Source organism: Monodelphis domestica, chromosome 5 (genome assembly GCF_027887165.1).
Source record: "Monodelphis domestica isolate mMonDom1 chromosome 5, mMonDom1.pri, whole genome shotgun sequence".
Classification (NCBI taxonomy): Eukaryota; Metazoa; Chordata; class Mammalia; order Didelphimorphia; family Didelphidae; genus Monodelphis; species Monodelphis domestica.
In genome coordinates, this window is record NC_077231.1 from 177,899,560 (window position 1) to 177,923,303 (window position 23,744).

The 23,744-nt window shown below is 36.0% G+C and overlaps 1 protein-coding gene across 9 annotated transcripts in view; it reads right to left on the minus strand.

Annotated features, from left to right (window-relative positions):
* The window catches only part of DOCK4 (dedicator of cytokinesis 4), a 553,335-nt gene that overhangs the window by 142,177 nt on the left and 387,414 nt on the right, over positions 1-23,744 (minus strand). For all 9 annotated transcript variants that reach the window (XM_007504147.3, XM_056799554.1, XM_001366207.5 and 6 more), the window contains 4 exons: positions 22,663-22,833; positions 20,578-20,770; positions 7,593-7,720; positions 3,435-3,569 (listed from right to left, as the gene is read on the minus strand). In XM_007504147.3, coding sequence (XP_007504209.1) covers positions 3,435-3,569; positions 7,593-7,720; positions 20,578-20,770; positions 22,663-22,833 — 627 coding nt within the window. The remainder of the gene's footprint in view (positions 1-3,434; positions 3,570-7,592; positions 7,721-20,577; positions 20,771-22,662; positions 22,834-23,744) is intronic.

Below are 23,744 nucleotides of genomic sequence, written 5' to 3' on the forward strand. Positions count from 1 at the left end.
TTTGAGGGAATGAAGCAAATGGCCATTTGTGCTGCTTTATAGAATCTGCATCCCTGTACAATTAGAACAATGAAAGGAGCCAATTATAGTGGCACTTAATCTAGTTGGAGGGTTCATTTTAAAGTTTAAAGAATAATTGTTGGAATAATGAAAAATGCCATTCTTTAAAACGGAAAAATAAGGTGATTATTATCTAGAATTATGTATATAGCAAAAGCCTATTGTCCTGCAATGTTGGGTATAGATTTTTCCATGTTATATACTAAAAGATGAAACTATGTTACTAAATCTTTTTAGATTATAATTTGATTCATAATAGAAGTGAGAAAAGCAATACAATGTAATAGAAAGATTCAGAGGCCCATTTTGAATCATGGACAAATTGTTTAACTCTGTTGAGTTTTGTTTTCCTGATTTATAAACTCAAGACAATGCTAGCTAAAATAATTAGGGATATTTGACTTCAAGATAAAAACTCTTTAGAAAATCCAATACAGGCTCTGTGATATAGCTGCTATTAGGAAGGAAAACACTTTATTTTCCTTCGATTCATTTTTCTTATCTTATAATTTGGCTGAACAACACAAATATACTATAATTTAGCTGAACAACACAAACCAGTAGGCTCTACATCAAAGTCTTCGATATTTTGTCATTTTTCCTTCTCATGGAGTATACTCATTAAGATTTTAATAGTACTTTACCTCATAATGCAATTGTGAGACAAATTATTTATAAATCTTAAAGTACAATCTAAATGTTTTTCTCATTATTATTATTCTCATAGTTTATTGAGCAGGAAGTAATTTGTGTGTATTTGAAGAAGTGCAGGTCAAAAGACACTAATTATACATTGTACCTCTAATATAGCTAAGAAAAGCTCTGGGGAAATTTGAATGGTTCTAGTACTAGTGGTCTGAGGGATGCTGGGAACTTAAAGGAATTTACTCACCCCAATTCAAATATCAAGCAAGCTTAAGGGAATTCCTACTGAGGTAAAAATAAAGTGGTCCAAAAGTAAAGAATTGATTTGCCATGCTCTTACTGTGCTGGCTAGGAATGGCTGGGAATCTGACTCAAAATGGAACTCAAATAGTCCTGGGGTAATGAGCTAGTTTTCTTGCAGAAAAGAAGACACATAGGAGCTACGAGGAGGCTAAGAAAACAGCAAATTACAATAGCAGTTCAATGGAAAATGTAGATAGCTTCTCAGAAGAGAAAACTGCTTAGCACATGGGCAACAGTAGCTATATAGGGAAGTAGTAAGGTTTTCCAGCCTGGGCTCAATCATAGGACTATGCATCATCCCTCTTCAACCAATGGCAAGGGAACCTGGGAAAAAGTGCCCCTGTGTACATGAAAACAGTTTATCTTGTCCTTTACTTTGCTATTCTGTATAACTGAGGACTTTTGCTTTCAGTTAATGTGTCCCTTGTTTTGAGCTGGAAAAAGAAATTGGATCTTTAAACCTCAGATTTGAACAGATATTGAATAGATATAACAATAGATGTATTTACAAATATCATTTGAAAAAGAGTTCCTTAACCTTGGCTACAGTATACAAAGGATTATGGGGGAGGTGCCTTGCTATAAGAGCAAATGTGCACATGAATGTATGTGTTAATTTTATAAAGCATAATACAATAAAAGTATGAAATATAGTATAATGTGGTTATTGCAGTGAATTTTTCATTACCAAATCTTACTCTCTGTAGGAAAAAAACATAATTTCATTAGCAAATGAAATTAACATATTCTGTGACCTTAAGAGAAGTTATTTTGAATGGGTTAAATGTGGACTGATTTGTTTTTTAAATGATTTAGGATTAGGATGACATTTATGAGTTTCTCCTTTCTACTCAGAAGTTCTTTAGCTATTTCAAACATGTAAAAATTTTTATGAGGTAAAATATCTTGTCTTGTGTTATATTTGATATTCAGGATTAAGAGTGATGCTTATTGCTAGGAAGTTGATATATTCTCATTATAAAAAATCATAATGCTCCCCAATGGCACCAAATAATACTAAGGGGAAATTAACTTTCTAAGCTGTGTGTTTTGGAGGGATGTGGGGGGGCAGGGAGGATGAGTAATATCTTCTATTTCAAATCAAAAAGAAAAATATTTTCTTCTCTTCCTTGCCCTGAAGAAAGTGGCAAAGCTTGGCTTAACTTAACTGCTTAGTCCTATCACTTTGCCCACTCAGGTAAAGCTGAACTCTGAAGACTATGTAGGTGATCTGAAATACTAACAATAGTTCATTTCTTAAGCAAACTGCTTAGTTCCAATATGACTTAAAGGCAAAGCAGAATTCCATATTCTGGTTGGAAAAGAATGTTTTCACATAGGAACAAAGGTAGTATATTTCATAAGGTCCTAGGAAATAAAATTGGAAGGAAATTTATGATCTGAATACTGATTTGCACAGATGAGGAAGCTGAGGCTCAGAGAAGCTAAGTGACTTATTTATACTTAACAGAAATTATTAAAAAGGAGTGCTTGGCATATTTTTTGCAAAAGTTGTGGCTAAAAACTTGACATTTGACAAAGAGTGGGAATGTTTACGAATCACATTTGAAAATGACCCATTTTCAGTGTACTACTTTTGCAGCAATAGTTTTAAGTCAGACCAAGCACTTTGTCAAATGAAGGTGAATTTTAAATAGAAATATATTAATAATTTCAACATATTACTGAGTTGGCCACATGTGCCACAGGTATGTGTGAAAATTAGAGGATGACATCCTTTGTACACTCGATGGACCTCCTGTAGGGAATTTATAAAAGGTCATGGACAAGATGAACACCAGGGGAAAGGCTTTACATGGGTTGCAATCTTTATCACTAAAGTGAATGTTTGCATGAGATCCCAGGTCTAACAATAATTTTTATGTGTATTTTATGAATTTTCAAGATGATAGGGCTGAAAGGTTCTGCTAAAAACATAGAGTCCAGCTTCTTATTTTCCAGATGTGGAAACTGAGAATCAGAAAAGTTAGTAGATTATCTAAAACTAGTACAGCTAATTAATGTGGCAAGGATCACTAAAGCAGAAGAACTGCCAATCCAATGATCTTTCTACTTCTCTGTAACTTTGTTCTTTGTGACTTAAAAAAAACAAAAAAAAAAAACTATACTCTGCCTCTGGGTTTATAAATCAAGTAAATTTTTGGAAACAAAACAATAAAAATCAGTTTGGATTTTAAAACATTAAAATGTTAAGTAACTGTTCAATTGTCTTTTAGCACATCCACTCCAAATTTTCTAAACCTATTGTAGGCTGATAGAAATGCTCCACAAGATGGTAATAATGATAATTAAAGAAAATAGTTTACTCATGATATAATTCGCCACATTCTCCAGTTTTGACCCATCCTCAAAATGACAAGAACAAGTCATGCCTTTCCTAATGATTCTGGTTTTTATGATCTTACCGTTACATCTTGAAATTGAAGCCTCATTGCAGAGCCTGATGGCTGAGGGCGACTGGTAATTTCTAATATGGTTCTCAGAAGAATATCCAGCAGGCTGGTCACAATTACATCTATTTCTTCCAGCACAGATTTTTCCTAGAGAGAAAAAATATAAATACATATACATGAATATTTTATATTTATGATGAACATGATACAAATTTCTCTCTTTTAAATGAGAAAGTTAAAATAGATTTTTCAAATTTAAAATGAGCATTATAACGTTTTAGAGCTGGAAAGAACCTTGGAAATTATTTAGCTTAATTTCTTGTTTTATGGATGGTGAGACTCCAGAAAGCCAGAAAGGTTAGGTGATTTTCCCAAAGGCTACATAGCTAGCTAACAACAGGCCAACTAAAATGATGCCATTAATATTCTTCATATCCTACTGTAGACTTTTTTCCTCTCCCAAATTATGCTTTAGTAAATGAGAAAGAATAGTTATCTAGTCTTTAAAATTATCAACAAAATATCTATATGTATTGAGATATATATACAACTGTACCCTCTGTAGCAAAAAGCTTGGAGCCTCACTGTCAGACCTAATGTTCCAGTGCTGTGAATGCTGATCTAGCTGAGGCAGGTCTAACCACTAGAATTGGGCAGATACATCATGTTCACTGTTTCATATTGATTCCATGCAGTATTCAAAATAGCTGCAGAGGGCAACATTCTGAGAACAGGTAGTCAACCACTAGAAGAAACTTCATTTGCAATTATTCCTTAGATAAAGTAAACTTTGAAGGTGTGCTTAGTCAGAGATTTAGAATATTTTCTTATATTTTAATATGTGTACATAAAAATGTGTGGGTAGTAGTGTGAGAGGGAATACTTTGTTCTCTTTTCTGAGTTTACACTTGTAAAAGGGAATTCTTTATTCCCTTTGTCTATTTTGAGTTAACATTTGGTTAAACAATAACTTAAGTACCCCTACTTAGTACCTCACTATATTGTGAAGACAGGATTAACTCTCCCTTTGTCCACTTTTGGATTAAACCAACAAAAGCTTTAACTAGATGGAAGAGTTCACAAGTCACTTACTACAATGAGTGACAACTCCAGAAACTTGTGAATTCTTTGATAAGAGTTCACACCTCCTGAAGGTGAGAACTGGTTCCCACAAACACTGCCCTCTGGGCAGTGCTAGCTCCATAAAAGCCATGAATCCTTTGGCTTGAGTCAGTCTTGTGGAGATAGTCTCCTGACTGGAGAGAGTTTTGAAGGGAGCATTGCTGGAGACTGCAGCTTCAATCATGGGCTTGGAACTTGGCTTCAACTTGAACTCTCACTCTTGGACTACTTCAGGGGGTGAGTGAAAGGCTAGCTCCTTTCCTAATTTCTGGAGAGACTAGCTTCCATCTTGGAGGAAGCCACCTGGTTACTCACTACTGACCTTCCTGATTGACGCTAATTAATCTCTGCCTGGATTAAGATAGGATGGATAATTTCTCTAACCTATTCACATTTCTCTATTGTTTCTTCTTCATTTCATAAATAAATTTCTGACTCAAGATATAATAAATATTGGTGATCACATAATTTTATAAAATTATTGTCCAACCATTACTTTTCACCTTTACAGTAGAAGCCTGGACTTGCTATTTGATCCATGTGAGGAACTTCTAGTATAGGAATTCATTGACCAATCAATATAGATCAACAACTTCACATGAGTTTCAGAGGATTATAGATTTAGAGCTAGAACAGAAATAAGGGTCATTAAATCCAACTACCTTTTTCTATTCAGATGAAGAAAATAATGCAGAGAAATTAATTGCCTAGGGTCATATAACCACTAAATGCCTGAAGCAAGATTTGAAACTAAGTTCTTTTTGATTCCATATCTGCAATAAGTTAACTAGGTGAGGGAAAGGGTTCATATCACCTGTTTCATAGACAAGACTTGAAAGCCAAGTCTTCCTAGCTGCCAACTGCTCTCTTTAATAAGTTAAGTTGCTTTTTAAATATGTTATTAGTGTATTATACATTCCCTAGAGAAATTACTGAAATCCTCTGTGCCACCTTTATCCCCATTTTTAGAGTGTTGTTCAGATATCTATTATGAATACTTTATAGTATCTTCTTGTTCCTTCTGGGCCATAAGAGACAATGAGAAATCCACAATCACTTCACCTGATGTTTATAGTAATTTTCTCACTGTCAGTAATTAGGGGTTGAGAAAAAACAACTTTACTGGGTTATATTTATAAGATATATATTTATACATATACAATAATATAAATAATAATGTAAATAATGATAAATATAAGATTTATAACATATTTATAAGAGATAAAATTTCCCTCACAATGCCATTCCATTCATCTCATTTCTTTATTCATTCTCAATTTCCCCTTTAAAATTCCTAATGAAGATCTGGTGGCCTAGGGAGTATAACTGAGGTGAAGTCAGTCATCCTTTCCCGCAGTTTCCTCTCTTGTCCAGAGAATGTTCCTTGGGGAAAGGAGTCCTGGCTTTTTCTTCAGTAATAGTTCTGTTCCCAGGAGACTGAGGTGCAAAATCATATAACACAATTTTACTCACTATCAAGTTATTGTGTTACTAGAAAAAAAGGAGTAAGGAAAATTGAGAGAGGAGAATAGGTACAAAGTAATAAGGAGAAAGAAACAAAAATGAATAGGAAGAGTTGTGTCCAGTAGTGTATCTGGCTCATGGCAAAGTTATTTTAATAATACTCATTGCCCATGCAGTATGCCTTAGTAATGGTACTAGATTTACAGAGTTGTACTAGAAAGCTATTTATGCACATAAGTAGGACAATCATAACTCATGATCTAAGCTAGAATTCTGTCCCCCAAAGAACCAGGAGCTTTTCAGTATTTCAGCATTATAAGGATGTGTTTTTAAGTGCTAGCTAAAATATTACTCAAACCAGGAATAGTGAAATTGATCAATTAGATGATGAAATGTACCTCTGCTTTAAGGTCTGCAAAGTGCTTTACAAATATTATCTCATTTGATGCTCACAATAATGCTAGGGAGGCAGTGCTATTATTATAATATCCATTTTACTGTGGGGGAAACTGAGATCAACAGAGATTAAATGACTTGTCTAGAATCACACAGGTAGTAAGTGTTTGAGGCTGTATTTGAACTCAGGTTTTTATCCAGGTCCAGCTGTCTATCCACTGTGCTCTCAAATGCTTCCTGGTTGAGAACCCCTGTGATATTTCACTTTTAGGTTCTGAGGAGATTTATTCCAAAAAGAGTTTTTTTTTTTAAAGATCTAGCTACTGAAAAAATATCCAAGACTTGTCGTGGAGATTTTTGCAAATATAAACAATATCAATGATGGTTATAAGTTAGTAAACCTAGAGCCAAAAGGGAACTTAGGAGTCACCTAGTTGATTACTCTCATCTTAAAAATAAGAAAAGATTTTTAGCTGACTTGCCCAAGTCTGGAAAGATAGAAAGCATAACATTTGGAATTTGAATCTAGATCCTCTAATCCAGATCCAGTGTTTTTTTCCACTGAATCACAAGACAAATTATTATAGTGTTTTGTGGCTTACCAAATGTGTTCATATCCTCTTCTTACATGATACCCCTAACTATGCACTGTAGGCAGGATGGATATTATCACCTTTTTAGGAATGAAGTCCTTTGGACTTAGGTTACATAACAGATGTAGGGCTAGAATTTGGGTCTTCAGTCTCCAATTCCAGTATCTTTTCTGGTGTATCAGACCACCTCCTAAACAATACAGTCTCTGCTCTTCTGTAGGAAAAAGTTTGTCCTTGCTCTGAAAGAAGGAATTCTTCCTTGACAGAGAGTATTTTTCACACCAATATTAAAGACTCTTGTGGGATCCCTCAAGAAGTTCAATTTTTCTCACTTTCCATTACAACCTTCTCTTGAAATGTAAGGTTGGGAGACCTAAATTTCACAGAGTAATGGTGTTCTGCTTGGTGAAAATCAATTTCACTACCTAAGAAAAATTATTTCAGTATGAAAAGAAAAAGCACACCCAGTGGAAATCAAAATAAGTACCAAAGAGGATTATCCCTTAACAGTTGATTTTTTTCCTTCGTGACTTAAATATTATTTGATTAGTAGAAGACAGTTATGGAAGGCTATATGCAATGACTGTTTACTTACTGAACTATTTTTCTTGATGAGGCAAAATATGTTGCTAAGAATGCGTGCACACATGATGAGGTCTTTTTGCTCTTGCAAATGCATATGGAGGTGATGCAAAACTACAGGCAGGAGTATGTATCGAGAATCTGAAAAGGAAAAAGTCATTAGTCAGAGGTCCCATCAGAGCATTTGCTACATTTTTTAATTTATTTTAAACTCTGACTTTCTTTCTTTCTTTTAAAAAAATTTTTAATTTGATCATTTCCAAGCATTATTCATTAGAGACAAAGATCATTTTCTTCCCCCCCACCATAGCCGACGCGTGATTCCACTGGGTTTCACATGTGTTCTTGATTCGAACCCATTTCCATGTTGTTGGTATTTGCACTAGAGTGTTCTCTGACTTTCTTTCTTACAATTGATATTAAGTATTGATTCCAAGGCAGAAGAAAGGTAAGAGCTAGGTAATTGGGATTAAATGATTTGCCCAGAGTCACACAGATAGAAGTGTCCGAGGTCACATATGAACCCAAGATCTCCTATCTCCAATTCTTGCATTCTATCTACTGAGTTACCTAGCTACCCCTATATTTGTTTCTTAAATAATATTAAAATTTTTGTTTAGTATTTTTTAGTCATATCTGACTCTTCATGATGCCATTTGGAATTTTCTTGGCAAAGACACTACTCTGTCATTTCCTTCACCAGCTCATTTTATAGATCAGGAAACTGGGACCAATGGGGTTAAATGACTTGCCCAGGATCACACAGCTCATGAGGCCAGATTTGAACTTGGGAAAACAAGCCTCCCTGACTTCAGGCCTGCTGTTCTATCCACTGTATCCCCTAGGTGACCCCACTGAAATATAGCTTCTACTTTTAAAACTATATATGCCTTAAATTTAAGTAGGAACTGGAATTTAAATAAAATGGGCACCTCTGAATATTTAGGCATCAATGTAGAACATTTTAGTAATTACTTAGGCATTTCCACTTGCAAGTGGATAAATGAATTGGGTCTTCCACCTAGTGCCTTGTGCTCTTTAAAGACTCTTAGTTTGGAGATTAGTTATGTTTCTTGCATCCCCTCCAGCAAAATATAGATAACCCTATGGCACCTGTAAGAAAAGCTATTCACCCATAGAAAGATTTACTTTCACATCCTTTACTTCCTATATCTTTAAATGCTTTCATTTGAACATCACTCAGTGTCTAATTTAGGCTTATAAAACCTATTGGAGGGGTAGCTAGGTGGCTCAATGGCTAGAGAGTCAGGCTTGGAGATGGGAGGTCCTGGGTTCAAATCTGACCTGAGATATTCCATAGCTGTATGACTCTGGCAAGTCACTTAACCTTTATTGCCTAACTCTTGCTCCTTTTTCTGCCTTAGGACCAATACACAGTATTGATTCTAAAATGGAAAGCAAGGGTTTAAAAAAAAACATACCCTATTGGAAGACTCATATCTAGTTTTCACAAGCCATTTAGTTTATATAAATTTCATTTGGGCTGCACACTTGACTCTGACCTCATTGGTCAGGATCTCAGTTGAGTTTGAAGTGAAACTAAAGATGGTAGACTATGGTTAGCATTGGAACTAAGGACTTAATGTAGCAGATATATTACCTTTAGCAAGGATTAATGCAATCAATAGCACTGGAAGATATCTGGGGCCCTGCAACAGAAGTGTAAGTTGCCCTTTCTTTTTTGCACATGTCTAGGCAACATGTGTGTCATACATTTTGGATGTGTTTTTCTACTTTTGAAATCAATGGGCATACACTCTGCCCCAAAATGGCGGGCATATGGGTGTGAGTATGAATGGACCCTGGGCTTAAAGGAGAGAAAATGCTTTGAGTTCATTGAATTCTCTGACTTCTTTTAATAAGTTATCTATTGGTGGATTCAGTAGCTATCATTTTGAAAGTATAGACTCAAAGGAGGCCTAGAATATGGAATTCTTTTGGGGGGGGAGGGTTGGATTTGTCCTGTGAATGTGAATTGTGGGATAACTGAAAGGGGTGCAGATGCATTACCTCGTTTAAGCTTCACACCAATCCTATAGTTTATTCTCATTTTATAGATTAGATAATTGAAGCTCAACAAGGTAAAGTGATGTAGTTCCTGAATATAAGAGGTGGAATTTGAACCCAGGTATTCCTGACCCCAGTCTGCCTTCATTATATCACTCTGGCTCTTGCCTTTTCATCACCAGGTATGGTGTCAACCAATGCAAATTACAAAATTAATGTGCACAGGTATTATTATGATCAGGAGCCTGTGTCATTAGTTATTCTGTCTTCATTTCCCAGACTTTCTGAAGGCCAAATTAGCTGACTGGTTGAAATGCTAATTCTTGCCTTTAAAAAGAAAAAAAAAATTCCAAACTGACCAAGCAGAGAAAATGCAATTTAAGCAAGAATCTTCATACAAAGATTGGTGGAAAGTTAAAGGCTAAAACATGAAAATATCTTGCGACTCAGCTTGCAAGGGTCAGTGCATGGCCATTCAATCTCATATTCACCTGTTCTGCTGACCCTTACTCAAGGATACCACTCTGATTCTAGCATGATAAGTGTGCATTTTCAAAGTTTCTCTCCAAAGTTACTCCTAAACAAAAGCTACAAGCTAATCTTTGCTGTGCTAAGAATAGGACTCTGGCCAGGGATCCTCTAAATCAGCATTTTGGCACAAGTAAGATAGTGATATTCAAATGAGTCATGTGATCAGATCCATATGGCCACCATAGCTCATCTTTATCAGATAGGGCACATAAATAAGTTGGATGCCAGCAAGACACCTCAGCAGCTGAGGAATGGTAATCTCACATGGAGATGATTTGAAATAGGATGTGCAGAATGTTCGCTGAAGTACAGAGAACTCAAGAAGAAAGTTCTAGCAAATATGAAGAAAGAACTTTTTCCCTGACTGAGGCAAATGATGAATTGATCAGAGAGAGACATAATTGGTATCGAGTCTTTAAAATAAAAGGGTTGCAAAACCAAAGAAAATATGGATACACTTCAAGTGTACTCAGTTTAGAAAGGACTAAAGGTGACCAACTTTTCTTTCCAATCATGTTCAGTTACTTACATGGGAATACCCTCACAAGAGATAAGACCAAGGATGTTGCCAATGGAATCAGCTTTCAGTATTTTATCTTGAGTATAGTAGATGGGCAGCAAACAGTGTCTCCTAGAAACAAGGTTGCTTCTCTGTGAAAGCTTCAATCTGTGTACACAATTTGTGCTAAATTGCACTTAAAATGTAGTTGGGGAGTCTGTTTCCTTCCTATTGGACAATAGCTAGAGTAGAGCATGACAAAGATATTCATTTTAGCATATGATGGCCAGAATTCTTTTCATTCTGGTCATGCTGTATCAAGAGTTGATTGTAAAAGTAATTGTTGTTTTCTAATTTATTTTTAAAATAAAAACCCTCATCTTCCACTTTAGAATCAATACTGTGTATTGGTTCCAAGGCAGAAGAGCAGTAAGGGCTAGACAATGGGGGTTAAGTGACTTTCCCAGAGTCACACAGGTAGGAAGTATCTGAGGCCAGATTTGGACCCAGGACATCCCATCTCTAGATTTGGCTTTCTATCTCTGAGCCACTTCGCTGTCCCTATGAAATAAATTACTGAACATGGCTGAAGAAAATGTGGTATAGGAATGCAATGATTATTTACTATACAAAAAATGAGGAATAATTCAGTGAAACTTGGGAAGATGTGTATGAATTGAAACAGATTGCAGGAAGCATGATAGAGGTCAATCAATAAAATAACTGCAAAGGAAAACAATATTGAAAGATAGAAGAACTCTGACCAATGCAATGAACAACCTTGAGCCCAAAAGACTCTTGGTGAAACATAGCCCTTTCCTCTCAGTGGGGAGGTGATAGGACTTTTTGGCATGAAATGGAGTATACACTGGAATATATGGCCAGTATTGGTTCATTTTACTTAATTGTGATCTTTGTTATATGAGGAGGTTCTATTGGAGAGAGAGATTTTGGGTAGTAACAGCAATATTATTTAAAACATCAATAAAACCAGTATTTACCAATATTTTTTTCACTACACCTATGTGTCAAATAATGGATCCCTGTCAGTTATACACTGACTTAGAAAACCACAAATTTAAAAAATATGATGAAGATTCTATTGGGTTTTCATTCATTTATTTAACTATTTCCCAACTACATTTGGTTTGATACCTGGGAGGTGAGTTTGACCCTTCTGCTCTGATCTATACTGTACTGCTAAAGAGTTGTTTCTATTGTTCTCATCTTCAATGTGTCCCAAAACATAATGGGACTAAGGTTTAAGCTCTTTTATGCTGAAAATATGATAAATAAGGTTAGAAAGTCTGCTTTAAAAGCAAGTTTGAGAGTGACTCAAAGTTTATGAATCATACTATAAAAGGAATCAGCATTTTATCAGTTGAGATAGTCCATCCCCTGTTGATGGTTTATCATCTTTCCAACCCAAAGTAAATGGTCTTCCTCAGTTGCCTTTTTCAAAATAATTTATCTCATGGTGGCCAGCTTCTTGGACATGGGCCTTTCTAACCAGCTAGGCTGGTGCTCAGATAGCAGTCTGTCCTTGAATTGAAAGTTGAAGCCTTTTCAGCTTGCTAGTATCTACCCAGGTTTGTTTTCTACTGTCATATCCTTCAAGAACCTAGAGTCATAGGAGAACAAGAGGAGACAAATGAATCTATTTATGAAAAAATATAGGATTGACTTTTCCACTGTGATCTTATTGATTCTATGTACAGAATGAGAAATAAGTCTGGATATTTTCCTTTTATTTTGTTCTCATTTTGTCTTTCCTATGGAAAAAAATGAAATAATTTAAAACACACAGATAGACCCATTCTAGTTATTCCCATTTAGACATCAGTGCTAACATGTGAGATTGACAATATTTTCACTGTTATATGGATAAACACTAAATAATCCAAGAAACCTGGTCTTGATAAGTTTTTTGACAAATGCTCTCAAGACTGTGCTAGTTGGAGATAACAAGGCAGCCCTGAAGCAAGAGTTTTCCCAATCTGACAGAGTCCAATCTGATAGAGGTTAGTATGGGGTGAAAGGGATTGAAGATAAGGAAAAGTATGCAGAGGAAATAAAAGGAGTTTGCAAGGGCTAGAACCTGCCTGCTTTTGGTCTAAACTCATTGTTGGGTTGGGGGGTGGAGTGGGGTGGAATCTGTGTGTCCTTTAACATACATACATTCACACAACTGTACATGTATAAACATTTTAAATCATCTTTCTTTTTTCTGTAACATTAGTGTTTTTCTAGATATGTCCTTCCACTCCCTCCCACCTAGCAAGTCATTCCTTAAAAGAGATTTTTAAAAGAATGGGAAAAAATCTGCAAATCTAATAAATAAATTACTCATGTTTGAACTGTCTGTGTAATGATACATAACCATCCTTGCTGCAGTTTATAAAGGGCAGAAACACATTTTCACCACTTTTCTTTGAGATCAGATTTGATTGTTATGATTGCATAGGATGCTCTCTGGGCTTTTTTATATTTTTTAGCCAACATGAAAAAAATGTTTGCCAATTTACACTTTAAAATATATTTATCATTGTTACTTTTCTGGAGAATGGCAAGCAAGCTCTTAATATTAACCTTAACCATCAGACTCAGTATCATTCAGGAAGCAATTAAAGTGTACCTCGCATGGCTACCTTAAGGACCACCAGCCCCTTTAGCTCACATCTGGTTAGCAACAAAGTTTTAAATCAAATCAGTTTTGGAAGTGCAAATCAAACTCCATAGCTCTTAATGCAATAAAAATCAATATAAATTGCACCTTAACTACAGTTCTCAGAAAGAAAAGCTACTAAGCACCCGTCAAAAGCAATAAGCCTTAATTTCAAAGCTGTTGCAGAATAATAGATACCACCCACCAAACATCCTTCTGGCATGCTACAGCATAGAATCATGGGAGCCCATTATTTGATGGGAAGTAACTCTGGAATGTACTTTCAACATAACCTTTACATATTTACTGCAGTCTCAAAGAATGCTGCAAAGTCTGGGAGTGAGGATTGGTGGTTTTACTGGTAAAAACCTATGAAACTCTTTTTCTACCTTCTAAATAATTTTTTTTTTCCCATGAAGAGGATTAAAAAAAATAATCAAAATTTTTAGGCTTTGGAATTTTTTTTAATGCCAGCTTCTTATCTTTGGCGTATGTTTAGGATGTACATGGAATCCTTATGTCTACTTCTGTATATTATTAGCCTGATCAATCAACCCAGCTATACAGAAGTTGAACAGACACATAGGACTTGTACTTAAGAAGAAAACAGCTTAGCTGCACCTATACAGAGCTGCTGAACTAATCGCTAGGCTTCAAGCATTGCAAACAAAACAAATAAATGAGATCATAGTACAAACAGATTGATCTTGCAAAGGTTGTGAGCCTAATATCTGAATCTTTGCTATTTTCAAACACTATTGCCCTATTCCAGGCCTTTATCATATCATGACCAGGTTATCATAACCTCCTCCTTGATAATCTTCCCACTCATACTTCTAACCAATCCCTGTCGTCTGCTACTGCCAACGCTGTCAAATCACCCAGTTGACCCTGCCAAACTCTTCCTTAAAGCCTCTAAGGGCTGCAGATTAACTGCAAGATCCCTACATTAGGTTTCAGAGCCCTTTATCTGGATGCACAAGGCTTCTTTGGCTTTCTCTCCCACACAGAGAATACTCCCTGGATTTATCTCAAAGGAAAAAGATAAAATTTCCAGAAATTCTAAAACCATTTACAAATACCTACCTATCTCTTTTTGGACTACAGGAATGGCTCAGAAAATGAACGGAAATTTGGGCAAAATCAAAATCTATATAATGTTTTTAAGTACTCTTTATACAGCTAAATTTAATAAGATTCAAGAGAAATGAATAAGATTAATCATGCACAGATAAAAGCAGCCTTAAAAAATAATGGTCAAATGTAAATGACAATCTTTGTATGTCTTGTGAAATCTATGACGCCTCTCTAAAATCTAATCAGCAAAACCATCAATGTAAAGTATAGCTGACATGAGCTAAGCTGTAATTTAATTAATTGTAATGGGCAAATCAAGAGATGATATCATAAAGACATTTTTCTGATTGAGATATAATATAGAAAAAGGTGAGTTAGTTAATAAAGAATTTGTCAGTGGTTGTCTGGCCTCATCCAAGGAAGAAAGAGACTGATGGGAAGGAGTATTTGCTACACTGTAAAAAGAGGGGGTATCATACAGTGCATTTGGTACTAGAGGATTTGAGCTCCTTAATTATTCCCCTCATGACCCTGGGAAAGTTGGTTTACATTTCTGTTATTGTTCAGTCGCTTTTAGTCATGTCCAACTCTTCCAGATCCTCTTTGGGATTTTCTTGGTGAAAATGCTAGAATGATTTGCCATGTCCTTCTCGGGCTCAACTGACATATAAGGAAATTGAGGCAAACAGGGTTAAATGACTAGTCCAGGGTAACAGATCTAGTATTGTGTCTGAGTCCAGATTTCAACTCAGGAAGATGAGTCTTTCTGACTCCAGGACTTAATACATTGCTTTACATTTTAAGCCTCAGTGTTTTCATTTGTAAAATGAGGAAGTTGGATAATCAACTCTAAAGTTTATGATATGTTGTAATAACACTCCCACCACCAATAATAATAGCTAGAATTAAAAAAGTGCTTTAAGATTTATAGCACTTTACAAGTATTAGGTCATTTTACCTCCTTGACAACTCTGGGAGCTAAGTCTTATTATCTCCATTTTACAGATAAGGAAACTGAGACATTGAGAGATTAAGTGACTAAATCCAATAAGTGACTGAGGCTAGATTTGAACTCAAGTCTTCTTGACTTTCAGTCCGGCACTTTATCTACTGTGCTACCAAAAGCATCTTATTGCAGAGTAGGGGAATTCATCAAGTCTACAGTGGCGAAGGTGAATCTCACAGCACTATCTAAATCCCTTTGCTTTAATTACTTGTTCACCAGACAAATACATTCAACACTAAAAGATCACCTTCAGCATCATCTAGTCCATTCTCTATTTGTAATACGAAAAACTTCTTTGAGGGGAAATTTACTTCCTCCCCCTCCCCTGTATCCCAATTGATTTTTCTTTTAATTTTCAGGAAGTTCACCATCAGCCCTTGCAACATCTATAATCATCACTCTACCATGAAGGCAATTTCAGTGGTGTGGCGAGTTCTAAATGCAGAAACTTTTATTATCAATGTAGATCAGCAACTTCTCTGAAACTTAAGAGTCTTAGAGAGCTATTCAGGTCACTGAGCTATTCAGTCAATTGCCCATGGTTCCCACTGCCCATATATCTCACAGGGAAGACTTGAACCCAGGTTTCCTTGGTACTCACAATGATCACTAGCCTTTCTTTTCTATTTATTTTGAGACAAAGTTTGCCTCTGTGTCACTTCCACACATTAGTCCTATATTTCTCCTGAAGGTCAAAGTAAATCTAATCCTTCCAACAATAACATTGAGACTACTACCTCCCTTCATAATTAAGGTAGCCTAAAATCACAATAACATTATGGGGGGGGGGGAATTCATCTCATATTTAATCATAATTCACTTACGGTAAACCAAAATACTTGATATTTTTCATGAATTGTTACATAGCAATCTATATGGCAAATATAATGTTAAAAGCTGGTGAAATAAAGACAAAAAAAGGCAATTCTTGCTCTCAAGGAATTTAGATTTTTTTGTGTGTATATACTATTTATGTGTATATAATATTGTATTTTTTCATATAGTTATATATATTTTTTAAGCAAAAAAAAAACACAACTCCATTAAGGCTTTTAGGACACCAAGTAGGACATGATGTTTGAATAGTATCTTAAAAGAAGCATAGGATTCTAAGAAGCCAAGGTGAAGAAGTACATTCAAAGCAAGGAGAACAGCACTGAGATTGAACATGAAGTAAGGACAATGTGAAGGGACCAGAGAGAAGATCAACTTGGTTGAAATGTATTGTTTTACTTTTTCCCTCAGTCTGAACTCAAATAATTGATTTTTTTCAAGTTTGTACCTCTCTCGAAGTCTAGGACCCTCAAGGGTTTATCATGACAGAAATCACTTGGGTGAGGAAAAGGCCAAACTTAAAAGATATTTCTGTATGAATTTACAACAGAATGTTCAGGCAGATGGAGGATATGAATCATACCTTTGTAATACAAATTATGAAACTGTTGTAGTAGAGCAGATATCAGAAGCCATAAAGATTCATTCCTGGATGCTTTTCCTTTTATTTTGACCTAAGAATTGCTGGATCTATCCTCCATCAATATAATTCTCTTCTGTTATATATATCGTTACTCACATTACCTACTTCTGTAGTTTTAAATATGTCTTTTCAATCAAATTTCAACATGCTTGGTCAGTCCAAGTCTTCTGCCAAGAACAGTTTTTTTGGTCTTCATAAAATTCATTTTTTGACCCTAGTCAGGGATCAATTCATCCTTCTGGTATAATAAATTATTGTTCCACAAAGCTAAATCCTGTTCTGTCACCATCTCTGTAGCCAACTCTTCACTTTTCATGAACTTCTTTTTCTCATTTAAGTTGATGACAAACCTCAAATTGCAAGTGAATAGAGAACACCTAAAAACATGTCTCAGCCTTTCAATTTCTTACCCACAATTCCAAGACATAACAAATATATTTTGAGATTTTTTTTCCTAGCTATAACATTTACACACCCTTCAAACGGCCTCTATTAAGTGCCTACCATATGCTAGGCACTGGAGATACAAAGCCAAACACCAAACAGCTCCTGCTGTCAAGGAAGCAGCTGATATTCTTTGGCTCTCATATGAATCAGAAGAAGTAGGCAGATGTCTGTGCCATGGAGCCTGGATATGTTCTCTGATGCACCTGTAGCTGGCAGGTGAGATAACCACACTGTCCCTAACAATAATTTGCTTTGATTGACAGCTATAACTGTCAGATAACCGGTGAGAAAGAATAAGGTTAAGGACTGAGAGCAAGATGAAGACACCCCTGAGAATAAGAGACATCAGTCATTCAGGTGAAAAAAAAGGGGGAGTCTGTTCTTGAACAGTTCAGCTACTAATGTGGATAATATGGAACCCAGGAGTGGACCAGGGTATGAAGAAGTGATGGTAAGTCAAGTCAGGAGAAGTATAAACAGGAGAACAGGCTGGGTGGAAACTAAAACAAGGCAGTGCATTAAGCAGGCAGAGTTCCTGGGGAAAATGACTGAATGTTGGTACCAGAAGACCAAAGGCTAGGAGGAGCAAGCTCCTGACATTGGATCTGGGACAAGAGGCAACATCAGAAAGGGTCTCCTCACCATCAGGTGGATGTCTTGGAAGGAGGAGGAGTCATTTCATTCCTTAAGGGAACCCATCTACTTCAAGTAGCAAGTACTCTCCCAAAATGGGGATGGTCTCCTCATGTCTGTTTTTTTTTAGTAGGTCCAGGGGACTAATCATGGAATACTTTCCTAAAGCCTCTCAAAATACAATATCATACATGTTTAGTGGTTGAACTAGAGGATCCGAGGTCCCTTGTAGCTTTAATTCTATTTTCTGACTAGATTTTTCAGCTCTAATATAAAAGCAACTGTACCTCTCAGCCTAATACCATCAACCACTATTTCTCCCTTCATGGAGGATTTTTTAAAACCTTTACCTTCCATATTAATTAGAATCAATAATATGCATTGGTTTCAAGGCAGAAGAGTGGCAAGGATGAGGCAATGGGTCATACAGCTAGGAAATGTCTACTGTACTTTAAAAAAATATCTTGTTAAAGCTGTTTTTTATAGCTGACCAGTCTATTGCTACCCATTAATCTACCCTATTTTCCTCTCTGTAAAATGGGGATAATAAGAGCACATATCTCCCAGGTTTGGTGTGAGGATCCAATGATATCATGTTTATAAAGCATCTACCATAGTTCCTGGCACATAGCAGGTGATTAATAGATCATTCCTTCCCCCTTCCCTCAATGAAGCCCTTCCTTGTAACAAATATGTAGAATGCAGGAGGGAAAAAAGTCAACACATGTGCCATGTCTGAGAAGGCATATCTATCTCATTCTGTGGCTTAGCTCATTACCTCGTGGTTTTCTACCTTGTTTAGAAACTCTTTACCCCCTCCAAGAGGCATAGGATACCAGTTTCCATTTGTAAAATTTTAGTCATCACACCTCAGGCAGAGGTTGTCTATATTTCCAGAAAATAAGCCCCTTGAGGATATGGAATGTGTACTGGTTGCCTCTTGACCAGCTAGGTGGTACAGTGGTTAGATTGCCAGGTCCGGAATCAGAAAGACTCATCTTCCTGAGTTCAAATCTGGCCACATTGCACTTACTAGCTTTGTGACTTGGGCAAGTTTCTTAATCTTGTTTACCTCAGTTTCCTCTTTTGAAAAATGAGCTGGAGAAGGAAATGGCAAACTATTCTAGTATCTTTGCCAAGAAAACCTCAAGATCAAGAAGAGTTAGCCAGGGCTGAGAAATGACTGAAAACCAAAGATACTGTTTACTTCAAAAAAATATTTTTTTTTGATTTGTGCTTAATGTTCTGCAGATAACTGGTACTTAAAATGAGTTTGAAAGAACAGCACATACCTTACAAATCACAAGAACAAATTTTTTTATATTAATGTTCTTTTGGTCTCAAGATAAACTATTACACTCCATTAGAGGACCAGGAAAACATTCATGGAACTGTTTCAGAAATCATCTCTCACATTCTTTTCTTTCTCAAATGTTTTAAGGCAAAAAAAAAAAGTGCCTATTTAGCCCTATTTGTCTACCTGCCAACCTTCTGGGCAGTTCCTATGTGACAATCACTCAAGTACTCAACAGCGTCACTAGCCTCTCATTGATACTCAGTCCACAAAATAAAAAAAACAACTCAATTCATGATCAGAAGATCAGAGCAATTATTTTTGTGATTGCTGCAGCAATGTACCAGACTAGTTAAAATGGTTAAACTGATATAAAAGACACATGGCAGATATCCAAGATCTGAAACTTCCTCAACAAAACATTCTTTTTTCCTAGGGAAAAGACTGTTATGAAATTAGCTCCCAAATATTGACTTCAGAAAAAAATGAAACAAAAAATCCCTGTTCATTTTTTGGGGGATGATCTACTGATGCATTTTATTATGATACATCAGTGATGGTGAGCCTTTTAGAGACCATATTCTGTGCCCTTCTCCCAAGAGACCATATGCTTAGCCCGCTCCCACATCCAACATAGGGGAAGGGGGAATTGCTCCCATTGGGCTAATGGGCAGAGTTGGCAGAAACAAGGAGTGTCCTCAGCAAGTGTAAAAAGGGGAAGGGAGTGACTGTTTGAGTGCTCTGCTCCCCTCCAGTTCTGCCACCTGTGAACTGCTCCCCTTACCTACTGTGTGCTCCCATCTCCCATTGGGTTGCTGGGCAGAGGGGTGGGGGATATGAAAAAATGTCATCAGGGGAGCAGCTCTGCCAGAGTCCCTCTGCCTATCTAGTAACAAATTGGGGTGGTGGACACACATGCATGCCTAGAGCATTCTGCATGCTATCTTTGACACCCATACCATAGGTTCACCATCACTGCACTACTGTTTCCTATTCTATTTTTCATAAACTTTGGGGGAAAAAGATCTTACTTAATTCTTTAAGTTTAAAAATGAAACTTAAAAACAAATCTGCATCAATGCTATACAAACTCAAAAATGAATCAGTTGTGATTAAAATCCATGATGTCATGATTACTATCCTTTCTGGTTACAGAAATTTTGCTAGTCATGTTTTTAGCATGGATAAAAAAAAATGATTTAGCTTCAATATTTCAGATCAATGATGCTTTTTTCAAACTGGGATTTTCAGAATACCTTCACAGATTCTGCTGACCTGTAAATGCAACACATAATAAACTTTCTAGAGAATTTATTTCACCCAAGACAGTTATCATCCTACCAGGGTTAGTATATAGCTGGCTTTCCACTGTTTTCCCGATACATTGAAGCTTCACAGCTTGAAGGGAGTCATCCACATGCATGATTGTTGGCAAACTGCCAAGAGTATCATGTACTAAGTTTGCTACCTCACGAACATCAAAGAGTTTCAACAGCTCAGAATATACTGCTGGGAAGGAACTCAGGAACACAGCCTTAAAAAAAAAAGAAGGAAAGAGAATTAAAATTAACCCCACATTACCATGTGAAATGAGTTTTAAAATCTCAGTGCTCTGATGGATTATCTTAAGTATTTTTAAACGATGGGGGGGGGGGTGACTAGAAAAAATGTGGAGTACCTTTAAAACAAGAGATACAACTATTGGTTTATTTTTTTAAGTGTAGGAGATAGAACATCACAAAAATTAGGAAAATTTGGAAAATCACTGATAACCTAGAATGATTTGGGAAAACAGTTGCAGTAGGAGGCAGAATCAAGTTATGGGAAGAGAACTAAATTAGAGGCAGGAGATCTAATTTCTATTTTGAGCTCTGCCACTGACTGGAGGTGTGACCTTGAAGAAGTCACTATGGAAGTCTCAACACCTCCTTGAAGAGCTTGTTGTAATGATTAAATGAGATAATATATATGAAAGCACTCAGAATACTAGATAACCCTATTCAAACTTAAGGCATTATTCTACTTAATTAGACTTGATTTCTTTAAGAGCTAGTTAATCACCATCACAAAAAGTCCAGAAATAGATTTAGTTTTGAAACCATTCATTAATGACACACTTGGCTCTCTAATCTGCTATCAGCAGTTAACAGATAACCTAGAAGAACTGATTTTAAAGTTATAATATACATATTATAAAGTTATAAAGTTATAATATATATATGATATATAATTATAAAATATAATTATAATTTATTTCCAGGCAGTGTTCCTACTGACTCCTCTGAAAGGGGGGGGGGGCTTTAGCACTCCAAATTTTAAACAATAAATAATATGATGCCATTTCCCCAAGTATAATATCAATTATTAATGGAGGCATAAAGTCCATTAATAAAGGATTGGTCCATCAGCTGTAGACACTGCGAGGAAAGACCAAGAACAGGAAGCTGCAGAGTCTTTGAACAGAGGTGTATCTTCCTTCTACATGGCCTGCCAGAACTCCCCTGGCAGTCCCATTGAGGGTTTTCGGAGAGAGAGGTTTGGGGGACAGATACCCTCTTCAGGAGGGTGGATCCCTCAGCTTCTCTAATGTGATCTTGACCTGCCCTTCTTTCAAATGCCTTAGGTAGGGTGTCCTCATTTCTGGATAAAGAAAAATTTTATCCAACAAAAGACAAAAGGTCATATCTCAGTTAGACTCTTTGCAGCTCAGGAGTAATTTATGGCTTGAGAATTGGACTGCCTGACCTTTAGAGGTAGGGTTTTGAGAAAATGAGTGGTTTCCTATAGAAATACTGCTAATAAATAATACAATTCAACATTCACCATCCTCGGGTCCAAACTTATTTAAGGAGAAAATTCAGCTCAGATACATTCTCATTTCCCACCTGGCTTCCCTACTCTAGGACTTCTCTGACTGACTTCTTCACCATGCCCCCAAGATGGGTACCTTCTCCTCCTATCCCCAGTTTGATATTGGTTGGTTGCAGGATGCATTATAATTTGCTCCCGAACAGTTAGGGAGACTGTAAATACTAAATCATGTATTCAGCCTTAGGCACATGGAATCAGGGTCTGGAGTTCAAGAAATGCAAAAGCAATTTGGTGGTTCAGGAAAATAATCAAAACCATGGTGAAATTCATTTCACAAAAATGACAGGAATAGGCTGTCCAGTCACCAATATTCTTTCTGGCATTGGAAATGGTACTAATGCAAGTCAATAGTTTTTCAATTCAGTAGGGAAAAGCTGAAAATAAAGCAACCAAGTTCTGCTATGTAGGGCTGATAGAATAAAAATGAAAAAAGGAAAAACAACCTATTATAAATAATGACAGGTGCAGCCATAAGTTGAGGCTCAAATGTGTTTCTATGTAAAACAAATAAATTGCAAACTTTTTTTTCCCTTTTGAGCAGTTGACAAAAATTACCTGTGACTGAGATAAAGCTCCAGATCCTTTGCTTTCTTGGGAAAGGAAAAATCGAACTGACATAAGGAGTTCTTGAATGCAACAACGGAATTCTTCTTCATTTTGTCCACCAGTGGCAAGAGAAAAGAGCCTTCGAGACTGAACTATATACTTAAAAATATATTCCTGTGCCTAAAATTGAAGGAAAAAAAACATATCCATCAAAAGGAAACCCAGATACCTTAACAAATGGCACAAGCTTCACTCCCTAAGAGATTATTGAAAAGAATTTTTCAAATGAAGGAAGAGAACAGATATTTTTCAACTTTTCCTATAAATACTAAAGCCTGATACATATTTTGAACCTTTTCATTTCAGGGAGGATTTCCCCAGTACTCTGAGGAGATTAAAAGAGAAGGATTACTTGAAAAGGTGAATGATACAGCTTGACAGAGTGAATAGAATGTTGACTATGTAGTCTGAAAAACCTAGATTCAAATCTCTCTTCTGCACAACTGACCGTATTATCATAGGGAAGGTCCTTAACTTTTCTGTCTCTGTTTCATTGTGGACAAAATGTAGATAATCACATCTATACTATTGACCTCGTAAGATTGAGACTCAAATTAAATAATATTCAAAAGGACTTTGCAAATTTTAAAGTTCTAAGCAAATAGTTATATTATCAGAAAAACAAATTTCTTCCATTGAATTTTAATTAGAAATATGAACATCCAAAGGGAATGGATAACATGGACATGAATCTGGACAATATTTAACAAAGAGAAGTTAACCTTCCATAAATTATTTTGTTCTCATTATCTCTCTCTACAATTTAAGACTTGGACTCTTCATCTAATTCTCCTTAAGTAATTTAGTAACATTGCACAACAATTATTTTACAAAAAATTAAGGCCCTTTGGTCTTCCCTCCTAATATCAGACAGTATAATATGAATAAGAATACTATTCTGTCTTTAATTTGGAAAATCATTCTTTAGATAACCAAGTAGCTTTTAAAATTTATTTTATTTTATTTTTAAAAGATCTTCTCAATATGCCTCTGAGTAGGAATTGCCTTTTCCTTTTTTAGTTGGGGGGAAA